This window comes from Vulpes vulpes, chromosome 10 (assembly GCF_048418805.1).
Source record: "Vulpes vulpes isolate BD-2025 chromosome 10, VulVul3, whole genome shotgun sequence".
Lineage (NCBI taxonomy): Eukaryota > Metazoa > Chordata > Mammalia > Carnivora > Canidae > Vulpes > Vulpes vulpes.
In genome coordinates, this window is record NC_132789.1 from 13,756,345 (window position 1) to 13,768,610 (window position 12,266).

The following is a 12,266-nucleotide window of genomic DNA, read 5'->3' on the forward strand; positions in this document are numbered from 1 at the left end:
ACATGCTGGGTCTTTGATCACTGCTGCAGGAATGAATGATAGGATTTCTGCTCCAAGGAACTTAGAGTCTAAGTCTGAGCAGTGTTTTACAGCATGTGGTGCTTGGTAACAGAGCCTCCTCAGCTGGCCTGCCCAAAGCAGCCTCCAGTATTTGAGAACCACCATTCTGGGGAAAGCAGCTGATATGCAGTTCAAGATGGGTCCTTGGGAACACCAGCTGAAGTGTGTAGATAATCAGTAGCTTTAGTACTACAAGAGGGGAACTTGTCAAGTTGAACTCTGCCAAGGGTATAGAGAGGGCACAAGATAAGCTTAATCGGGACAGAAGAGGAAGAACATGAGGATTCTTTGCTTTACTCTCTAGAATTTGGCTTCTTACCATGACTATTCCCCCTCATAAGAACAAAGTGTGTGGTGTAGTAATAGGGGTGGTTTCTTAGGGAATCCGGAAAGAGGTAGACTTTGTCATCTCCCCTTGGACTTCAGATATCCTCCCCCAAACCATGCATTTTATCTTTGACTCTCTCAGCCTGGCGTCTCCCAACCTGTAGCTCCCTTTGTTGCTTTCTTTTTTAAATGGTGGCAGACAAGTGATCTTTAAATCACCATGCTCTTTTAAATGCCACTATCATCTTGTAAGGAAGCCTTCTGACCATTCCTCACTCCTCTGGAAAGGCAGTGCCTCACCTAAGGAGGTGAGCCAGCTGCTTAGGTTTTTGTGATGCCTTTGGCAGATAGAGGAGTATGAGGAGGATTTACTGTTTGGGTAAGTTTAAAATCAAAACAGAAATCGATTTCCTTTCTTATTTATCAGTATATGACCAAAAGTCTGGGACTGTAAGCTCTATAATCTCTTCATAGTGATTTCTTAATGCAACTGGGTCCTGTCTCATTATGAAGGTAGTAGCAGTCCCACACTTAGGAAACATTTGCAGTGCAATCCTCAGTTCTTATTGGGTAGGTGAAGGACCTCACCTACCCACTGCAGGGTCAATAGCTTTTTCTCAGCTCTTTCCTTCATGCTTTGGTTGGAAAGCCAGTCCTGGGCACATTAAATATTCCAAGTCATACCTGGAAGGTACGGTCACACCTGTACCAGGGTATCTCAGATGTTAACCCTGTGGCTGCTACTTCCTTCCTGATTCTACCCTGCCATTAACAACACCAGATGCAAGGACATGGCTGTAAGGTGGATCTCCTTAGAGAGGCAAGTCCCATGTATGGAGGAGCAGGACAGCTGGTAGCTGTGCACCAGCTGGTGAAGAGGTAGATTGTTTCAGCTGGCAGCAGGCTGAGGCTTCTGCATGTCATCCGCCATCCCTGTTCATTCCAGTACCTACTGCAAAGATGATTAATAAATATTTGTTGACTTAGCTGTTGAATGAATTACATTATTGGTCTAAAAAATTGGAAACAATCCAAGTAGCCACCAATATCTTATATATCCATAGAGAAATTCTATGCAGTCATTAAAAAGAACAAGATTTATCTATGATACTAATGAAGAAAGGACTCTCACTCATGTTGTTTAGGAAAAACAAGTTGTAAAACAGTAATCTCATTCAGAAAAAAAAAGTTTTATACACACAGAAACAGACAAGGCAGACATATGTCAGAAAAAAAGTCTAGCAGGATATACACTGAACTGCTAAAGTGTAGTTTTTTTCTGAGAGACATCTATGGAAGGTTACCACTTCTTGTTATGTAATTCTGTTAGAATTTGTTACAAGATCAGGACACCTGGGTGGCTCAGCAGTTGAGCATCTGCCTTTGGCTCAGCGCGTGATCCTGGGATTCGGGATCGAGTCCCACGCTTCTCCCTCTGCCTGTGTCTCTGCCACTCTGTGTGTGTCTCTCATGAATAAATAAATAAAATCTTTAAAAAAATTTGTTACAAGATCTATTACATTTGAAATCTATTTGAAAAAATAGATTAAGAAAGATTTTAGAGAAATCTGAATAGCTGACAAAATTGAAACTTTGGATTCTAAGACTAAGATTTATGAAAATACTAAGTATTTTCTAAGAAGAAAAAAAGGAAAGAACCTTCTGCTGAAGTTCTTTTTAAACAATGCTCATTTCCATCAGATGCCCTCTAGTTATCTACATGGAACCCAAAGAGCAAGGAAAATTACCCAGTGTCCTCTGACTACACACCACATCTCCTTAGTTACCTCTGCAAAATTTATACTAGTCTTAACCTCGTCATTTGAAATCATACTTAAAATAAAGATCTTCTCTATAATCACTTATTTAGGCTCTTTTGTAACATACACTTGGTACTTAAAAGGAAAAATCCCCAGCAATATCTATTGATTTGGTGGTCACATTAGTGTAGAACATTTTCTCTGAGATTTTAGCTCTGAGTAGTATTTTCCTTCTTTCCAGCATATCCATACACCTCTGAGAGGGAGTCAAGTGGCCATGGGTTGAGACTCACCCAACTAGGGCAATAAAGAGAAAAATTAGTCTAATGCATGGTCTTAACAAGAGGGGGAGTGTGAGCATGAATAATTAATCTCACTAGTCTGTGGCAATCAGATAAAATGAAGTCCCATTTGCTCAACCTTATTAAAAGAGAGAGAGGGAGGGAGGGAGGGAGGGAGAAATGGTAAAGGTCGTTAAGGGACTTTTAACATGGAAAGAACCGCCTCTGAGATGGGTAATGTGTTTTCTAATCTCTGTGGTCTTTAACTAACCCTAATGGTAAAGGTACTCTTCGGATATTCTGATTCGTTGAATTATTAAACATTTTAGAAAATACTTGACTCTTGACTACGAACTTTGATGCCTTTATGAGGAATTTGCAGTCTTTCTGGAGAGGGATCAGATTTCCCTGTGCCACTCAGAGATGACCCATCCACTTGTCAAAAAAAGAATAAGTAAAGATGGACTCAGTATCAGATTTTAATTCTGAAGTTTACCCTCGACATTTGCAAGTTAGAGGCCTACCTTCCTACTATGGAGGTTGAAAACAAAATGAAATTGAGTCCAGGAACACCACTGAAAACTCTATTATGATACAGAAGCATGGAAAATTATCCTTATGAGAGACTGTGAGGTTGCTGTTAATTTTTTTTCCTCCCTCCAGGAGCTGATTATATGCAGCTTCTAGGTTATTCACTGTAGATAGAAGATTTGATTATTTCTGTGTTCTTACTTGGAAGAATAACTTTTTTTCCAGATATTTTAGAATTGTTGGAGTTTTTTCAAACTTATTTCCTTTTTCCCTCTAAAGATTATTTATTTATTCATGAGAGACACAGAGAAAGAGGCAGAGACATAGGGAGAGGGAGAAGCAGGCTCCCTGTGGGAAGACTTTTGCAGGACTTGATCCCAGGACCCTGGGATCACGACCTGAGCCAAAGGCAGACACTCAACCACTGAGCCACCCAGGTGCCCCTCAAATTTATTTTCAACTGCATGAAAATAAAAATAAAATTCAGCGTGTTCTCTATAATCTTAATGGATTAGGAAGGCATTTAAAAATTTTTAATTGCCTCTTTTTCTTTCAGGTGCTGCTGGCAATAGTTAATTAATATGATAGTCTGTTTTAACTGTGAAGCATTTCCAAAGATTCACTTGTTAGAAATGTGATCATGGTTTTCAAGGTGGAGACCATCAACCTCTCCATACTGAAATAAGAATCTGTATCCTGATAATTGATAAATGTATATTTACAACAGTGACTAATCTATAGCAAGCGTTTATTTTTTTTTAAAGATTTTATTTATGTATTCATGAGAGACAGAAAGAGGCAGAGGCATAGGCAGAGGAAGAAGCAGGCTTCCTGCGGGGAGCCTGATGCGGTACTCAATCCCATTGGGATCATGCCCTGAGCCGAAGGCAGATGCTCAACCACCGAGCCACTTAGGTGTGCCATAGTAAGCATTTAATGTTAATTTATTGAATTACTAAGATTTTTTAAATAAAAGGCTTAAGTAATCTTTAGAAAGATTTCTTATGAATCATGTTTTTTTCTTTTTGCTGGAGAGAAAGCACAGAAATGTCCAAACATAACGCATACATTGTCTAGAGATCAAGCCTACTTTGTTTGCTTCCACATCTTATTGTACAGAACCTCCTAAAATTAGCAAGTGGAGAGTGGCTGAAGAGAGAAATGTTTGGAAATGTTCACTATACCTCAATTAAAAAGATTTTTTTCGGGCAGCCCAGGTGGCACGGCGGTTTAGTGCCACCTTCAGCCCAGGGCGTGATCCTGGAGACCAGGGATCGAATTCCATGTCGGGCTCCCTGCATGGGGCCTGCTTCTCCCTCTGCCTGTGTCTCTTCCTCTCTTTCTTTCTCTCTGTGTCTCTCATGAATAAATAAATGAAATCTTTAAAAAAAAATCTTTGTGTCCTAGGATTGTGCACCTTGGCATGAGGAAATCTTTGGATGTTCTTTTATTTTCTTTTGCGTTTCATTTTGTCATTCTAAGAGCTGCATCCGTATCTGGTCATGACCTGGAAAATGTCAGGAAATGAAGCAGTGGAACATGTTCCTTAAGGGGAGCTGAGTACCAGTGCTGAAATAAATGTTGGATGCAGGCCTGCTGTGTGCAACCCCATGCCTATGTATCTTCCTTCCTCTCCAGATCCTGGTGTACAGCCTGGAAGCAGAACGCTGCCTCTCAAAGCTTGGTAATGCACTTGGTGATTTCACGTGCGTCAACCTCAGGAACAGCCCTCCCAGCCTCATGGTCAGTGGCAACATGGACAGGAGGTAGGTGTGAGTGAAAAGCCACATTTTGTAGCCATGGCCGCTTCTGCTGGGGCTTTGCCCCTCTACCGCGCTCACTCATTCCCTCTGCTGCTCACAGTGCCATGTTCTCACTCCACAGCCTTGCCTGCCTTCGTTCAGCCCTGATCCTTAAATACTGTCTCTGTGAACTTGGAGAACAAAGTCTTGCATTAGGTAATAGTTGGACAGAGCTATGTCTCTGCCTCATATCTGAAACACCACAGGAAGGTGGTCTTTTAAGCCATTTGGTGGACACAGTTGGTAGAAGGTCCAGTGAGACCACTTGGAATATCTTTTGTCCCCCTGCTGCAAAATTTGTTTGGCATTTAAAAGCTCACTTTCTAATATTAAAAACAATAACCTAAGGGCTGAATCATGTTCAACAGAATAGGGTTGCCTGCCAAATGATGTCAAGAGTGTATTTCAGAACACTATGGTGTCCCTCTGGTGATGGGGGGAAAAGGGACTTGGTGGGAACAGGTTCCAGTTTCTATTTAGCTGATTAGCAGTCTTCTCTTTAACGCTTTGGCTTAGGGAGTCGGATTTTCCTGGTACAGGGTCTGGTGCCAGCCACGGACGCTCCAGGAACCATCAGCACGAAAGGATTAAAGTGTTTGAAAAGACCCTTCGAGTCCAAATTTTAGGTCTTTTCCCCCCTCCCCATCCCCTCTCGCCCTTGTCTTTTCTTTTCCTTGTCTATTTTTTTTTTTTGGCTGGTCATCTGCCATGTCTGATGCAGTGCCCCCGAAGAGAGGTAGCATGGCTGGAGGCCAGGGTCCGCCCGCACCCCCACCCCCGGGCCCGGCCCCGGGCTGCAGGTGGCAGGCTGCTCGGTGGGGGGATCAGATCGCGAAGCGGGCCCTCCTGTGTGCCAAGCCTCAGACCTCTGCCGCCCAGTGCAGCAGCTTGCACAAATAATTATCGTGTCCAATAATATTTTCAACTCCTGACCTTCACCCCTCCGCTACCCCCTTCCCTTAGAGCAGAAAGATAATATGAGTGTGCTCTACTGAAAGAAAATTTTTCTCCAGGCTTCCTAAAATGGCTGGTAATCTCTGAGCTCAAGAATTGAACTCCTCAGGGATGTCCAGTTTTCCTTTAAAAAAAAAAAAAACCAAAAAAACAAAACTAGGCCTGATAAGTGGCCCCACATGTGGCACAGCAAATGAAACCAGTTCAGTTTGTAGTTTACCCACCCACCCCCCCCCGCACCCCGTTTTAGTTTCCAGCATGAGCTGTGCAAAGGCTTGAGTTTATCTGATAGGCTCTCCCCTTAGGGACCGAGCTGGTACTACTCTCTTTCCAGGAGAGCAAATGCAGAGGGCTTTTGAGGGCATCCAAATGGAAGGGTTGAGGATTATAGGTTATGCTTCAGAGTTTGTTTACAGCATGAGCATTTAGGTGTTCAACTGCAGTGAGGTTCCCAGGAAACCACCATGTTGTTCCAGAGAAGAGGCCTCTGCTTTCTGCATAAGTTAGCCCAGTCAGCTCTAGGGGCGACATTGGAAGCCAGTGTCCTGACCCTTGTCAGCTGAACAGCATCCTGTCAATTAGGAGACCTACAGATTCCATAAAGCTGACTTTGTCCTCTGGAGCAGGACTGCTAGAAGAGGAGCTAAAGGCTCTGCGTAAAATGCCTCTCTGGTCATGTTCAAGTGCAGATTTGACTGTGTGAAGTCTCTTTCATTAGGAAACCAATGTTATGGTGGTGGTATGGGTTGTTGCTATTGTTTTTTTATTTATTTTTATTTTTTATTTATTTATTTTATTTATTTATTTATGATAGTCACGCAGAGAGAGAGAGGCAGAGACATAGGCAGAGGGAGAAGCAGGCTCCATGTACCGGGAGCCCGACATGGGATTCGATCCCGGGTCTCCAGGATCACAACCTGGGCCCAAGGCAGGTGCCAAACCACTGTGCCACCCAGAGTTCCCTGCTATTGTTTTTTTAAACCTGTGTGTCTGTGGATGTACAGAAAAGACCAGTGGCTTGGAGTTGAGAAGGGGTTATTCAAAGTGGCATTTCATCAGGGCAGTCCTAGGTCTGTGCTAGCTGTTTGACCACTGCAGGGATGCCAGGGGGCTCACCATTATATAGGAGGTCGTTCCTCATGAATCAGAATAGTAGAGTAAGCAAAATGAATTTGAAACACAGGGGTTAAGAATTATATGTCTGGAAAAAGGAAAGAATAAAGAATCTAGACTTTCAAATATATTAGAGGGTAGAGGTGTGTGTGTGTGTGTTTTCCCCAAAGGCTTCATAGCGAGTAGTAAGATCTCATTAGAGATGCACACCCCGGCTCTTACAGCTTATGTTTTATTTCAAAAGTGGTAATAAGGGGTCAAATACTATGAAGAGAACTGTGTACTTGGTTGTCACTTCATAGCCAATGCAGTTTTAAAAACCTGGACCCTCCTTCTTTTTTTTTGTTTAAACTTAATTTCTACAGTGCTCTTAGTACTCTGTCAATAACTTGAGAATGAAGTGGACTCTAAAGATACATAAAACTGTCCCAGGTTAAGACAAATATAATTTTTCATGAATGTAAGGAAATCAGCAAACATGGGTGGAATTTTTTAAGTTTTGGGGGAGGGGTCTGAGAAGTTAAAATTAAAAAGGAGGGATCCCTGGGTGGCGCAGCGGTTTTGCGCCTGCCTTTGGCCCAGGTCGCGATCCTGGAGACCCGGGATCGAATCCCACGTCAGGCTCCCGGTGCATGGAGCCTGCTTCTCCCTCTGCCTATGTCTCTGCCTCTCTCTCTCTCTCTCTGTGACTATCATAGAATAAAATTTTAAAAATTAAATTAAATTAAATTAAAAAGGAAAAGAATAGCTCACCTAACCTGTCACCCTTTCCAGAAAAAACAGGACAGTCTGATAAAGATGAAGAGAATGATAAGGGTGGAAATAGTCGATGTCGGATTGTGTGTCTCCCTTGCTGGGAGAGAAGGCTGTAAAGTGGGGAGGAAAAGAGGTGTGGCTCTGCACAAGTCTTAACATAGTAGATCACGGACTTCTTCGGAATGCACACTTTGCCCTTTCCTGCTGAAACAACAAGAGTGAGGAATAACGTCAGAGGAGTGGTGCGTATCCAGTGTTAGGACTGGATGCTTATATCTGTTCTCCTCACTACACTGTCTAGTGCTCAGTGAGTGCTCAACATGAAGTTTTGTATTTATTCTAAGATGCCCTTTTCTGTGTTTTCACATCTGTGCAATCAAGACATGTCCTCTATAAGGGCATCTTCAAATTAACTGCCAGCATCTTTACTTTTTTTTTTTTTTTTTTAAGATTCTATGTATTTATTTGAAAGAGCAAGAGAAGAGAGCATGAGTGCAGTGAGGAGCAGAGAGAGAAGCAGACTCCCTCCTGTTCAGAGAGCCTGATGCGGTGCTCAATCCTGGGACTCTGGGACTATGAACTGAGCTGAAGGCAGACGCTCAACCAACTGAGCCACCGAGGGACCCCCATTGGCAGCATTATTAAATGTTACCCAAAATAATGGTGCTTCTTACTATCAATGGGGTTTTCAATTAAATGAAAGAATGCATTTGCTCAATGAACGCAAAATGAATTAATGGCTTAGGAATGATAATTTTTACGAGAAGCCTGAATAGGTTACCGAGAGAAAGACTATAGGAAATAGGCCACTTCGTTGTTTTAGTGAGCTCTGTGGGGTTCAATGACCATTTAAATCTGTACATTATGTACATTAATGGCCACAATGACTTTGTGGCCATTATTTCTTCAGTTTTTTGTTTTGTTTTGTTTTGTTTTTTGGCATTAATCTCTTTCTCCTGTCCTTCTGGGACTCAGTGATGTCAAAGTCAGACCTTCTCATATTATCCCACAGGCCATTGATGCTTTCCGTCTGTTCATTTTCTTCCCTAAACTTTTTGTCCTTCAGATTGCATAATAACTCTTCAATTTAACTTCAGGTTCACCGGCTCTTTTGTCATCTCCATTCCCCTACTGAGCCCATCTAGTGGATTTTTTATTTCAGATTTTTTGAGTTCAAAATTTCCACGTAGATCTGTTCTCTGCTCAGAACATCATTCTTTCTTACTATTTTACCTTTACCTCTTGGAATATAGTTACAATAGCTACTTTTAAAGTCATTGATGATTCCCCAAATCTGGGTTTTTTTTCTCTTGAGAGGGTCACATTTTCCTCAGGGTTTTTTTTTGGGGAGGGGGTGTTTTTTGTTTTTGTGAGGTGGGGGTGAGGTGTGTATGTCGAGTAATTTTAGATTGTATCCTGGACATTTGGAATGTTATGCTGTGTCCACTTTGGATCCTGTTGGACAATCTTGTGGAGAATGTTTTTTGTTTTAGGGGGACCTGGGTGGCTCAGTCGGTTAAGTGCCTGACTTTTGACCTCAGTTCAGGTCTTGATCTCAGGGTCATGAGTTCAAGCCCAAGTGGGCTCCAGCATGGAGCCTACTTAAAAAAAAAAAAAAAAAAAAAAACTTTATCGTAAATAGGCAGTCACCCTGGTTAGGTTCGGACTGCAGGTCTGTCTTGCCTTCTATGGGTGGTGATTCTGGTGTCGGCTTGATTTTCAAAGGTTTTGTTATGCTTCTCTGGCTCTATCCCGCATATATGTTACTCCATAGTTAGTCTGAGATAGTAGTGGTTTTTTATTTTTTAAATTGAAATATAGTTGACATGCAATATTATATTAGTTCAGGTATACAACATAGTGATCCCAATAATCCATTATCCATTATCACCAGAATAAGTATAGTTATCATCTATTACCATATAATTATCACAACATTCTTAACTGTATTCCCTGTGCTGTACTTTTCATTTCTGGGACTTATTTTATTTTACACCTAGAATTTCGTACTCTCTTACTCTCCTTCACAATTTTGCTCATCCTCCCATCCCCCATTCCTTTGACAACCACCAGTTTGTTCTCTGTATTAATAGGGTGTTCCTGTTTTTTGTTTGTTCACTTGTTTTTTAGATTCCACATCTGTGAAATCATATGATATTTGTCTTTTTTATTTACTTTTCTCGGTATAATACATTCTAGGTCCATCCGTGTTGTAAATAGGAAGATTTCATTTTTTATGGTTGAGAATATCCCGTTGTATATTTATACCACATCTTTATCCATCTATCTATCAATGGACACCTAAATTGCTTCCATATCTTGCTCTTGTAAATAATGCCACCATTAACAGAGGAGTGCGTGTATCTTTTCAAGTTAGTGTTTTTATTTTCTTTGAGTAAATAACCAGTGGAATTTTTAATTTTTTTAGGAACCCCCCCCCCCATACTGTTTTCCATAGTGGCTGTACCAGTTTATGTTCCCACTAACAGTACAGGATCCTGCTTTCTCCGTATCCTCACCAAGACTTACTTCTTTTTGATACTAGCCATTCTGACTGGTAAGAGGTCCTATCTTATTGTGGTTTTGATTTGCATTTCACTGTTGATTAGTGGTGTTGAGCATCTTTCATGTGTCTTTTGGCCATCTCTGTGTCTTCAGAAAAAATGTCTATTCAGGTCCTCTAGAGATGGCAATATTTTAAATCTTAGTTGAGATCTCAGAACCTTTGCTATAACTGGGTTGGAGCTGTCCTGCATAGCTCAGAGATGAGCCTGAGATAGTGTGGGATCTTGTACAAATAATAACAGGCTCTCCTTCAGTTTGTTCCTCTCTTCATCCCTATACTTTCCAGCTTCCAGGGGGGTTCTCTCAGTTTTACCTGCCTGCTTCACTACCACCATGCAGTGCTATGACTAGAGACTGCATCAGGGGCAAAACAACAGAGAAAAGAGGGAGAAAAATCCCCATAAGCCACCCCCCCCCCCACACACACACACACACATTCTTTGGACTGAAAGAGCCCTTTTCCTTGGTCTTCAGAAGGTGATATTTCTTTTAGAGTTTGAGCTCCTACACCACCACACTGCTCTGCTCTTGGAGCTCATACTTGGGGCATGGCTAAGAGAGAAGAGGCTCCCCTTTCTCCATGTGGCTACTTCCTCCACAGCCCACCATTTTGAGTTGACTCTCCAGAATCCTCAGATATTTGCTTTTTGTGTCTCATCCAGAGGTTTTGGCTGTGGTCAGCAGGAGGCAGGCAGCAACGGGCTTAATTCTTCTTGGCCAGAACCAAAACTCCCACTTTCTCTTCAATAAATGAGTAGTTGGCAGTTGGGGGCTGTGTTAGGTGAGGCCTCTTCCCATTCTTTCTGTTCTCCAGCTCCTCAGCAGTGGCCTGCTCATTCCCATCATGAAGTCAGGGGTCTGGAACAGAGCAGCTCATCAGTGTTCTGCAGGGAGAATCAAAGTAGGAGCTGGTGGTAAGGGCCTCTGTCAGGGTGAGAGTGGGTTGCCAAGGCAACAGCCACTGCACCAACAGTTCTCACTGCCTTTTCACCCTGTAATCTCAAGATTAGCTTTTAAATTTTTAGCAGCTTTATTGAGATAAAATTCACATGCCTACAATTTGCCAGTTGAAATAGTACAATCCAGGGTAACATTCACAAGGTTGTGCAGCCATCACCATCATTCCCAACGGAAACCTGTACCCACTAGCAGCCACTCCCCATTCCTCTCCAGCTCTAGACAACCACTGTTCTATCTTCTGTCTCAGGAACCTGTTTGGGACATTTTATATAAATGGAATCATATAAAATAGGATCTTTCATGACTGGCTTCTTCCGCTTGGGATGATGTTTCCAAGAGCAACTTGCATTGTAGCATGAATCACTACTTCATTCCTTCCCTGGCCAAATAGGATGCCGCTGTATGAATATACCATATTTATTCATTCATCCGTTATGGAACATTTAGGTTGTTTCCACTTTTTGACTATTAGGAATACTGTATCATTCAAGTACAAATTTCTGTCTAGACATAGGTTTTCAGTTTTCTTGGCTATATACTGAGGACTGGAATTGCTGGCTTATATGGTAACTCAACATTGAACCTTTTCAGGAACTTCCAGACTCTTTTCGAAAGTGGTTGTGCCATATGATGTTCCCACTGGCAGCGAACGATGGTTCTGATTTCTCTACGTCCTCGCCAGTCCTCACTCTTGTCTCTAATTACAGTGTAACGGGTATGAAGTGGCAGCTCATTGTGGTTTTGATTTTCATTCTCCTGGTGGCTAATGATGTTGAACATCCTTTCATGTGCTTTTTGGCCTTGTCAGATAAATGTCCATTCAGATCCTTGGCCTGTTTTTTGGCTAGGTTCTTTGTCTTTTTATTTATTGAGTTGTAAGAGTCTTTCATAGATTCCAGATACCAATCCTTTATCAGATATGATTTGTAAGTATTTTTTCCCCAATCTGTGGGTTGTCCCTTCATTTTCTTGGTGGTGTCTTTTGAAGCACAAAAGTTTTTTTTTCTAAAGATTTTATTTATTTTTTCGTGATAGACATAGAGAGAGAGAGGTAGAGACACAGGCAGAGGGAGAGGCAGGCTCCATGCGGGGAGCCTGATGTGGGACTCGATCCCGGGACTCCAGGATTGCGCCCTGGGCCAAAGGCAGGTGCTAAA

At 42.0% G+C, this 12,266-nt stretch overlaps 1 protein-coding gene across 3 annotated transcripts in view; it reads left to right on the forward strand.

The window, feature by feature from the left end:
- Nucleotides 1-12,266, forward strand: part of FBXW8 (F-box and WD repeat domain containing 8) — a 124,584-nt gene that overhangs the window by 98,784 nt on the left and 13,534 nt on the right. For all 3 annotated transcript variants that reach the window (XM_026015906.2, XM_072722927.1, XM_072722926.1), the window contains exon 8: nucleotides 4,598-4,725. In XM_026015906.2, coding sequence (XP_025871691.1) covers nucleotides 4,598-4,725 — 128 coding nt within the window. The remainder of the gene's footprint in view (nucleotides 1-4,597; nucleotides 4,726-12,266) is intronic.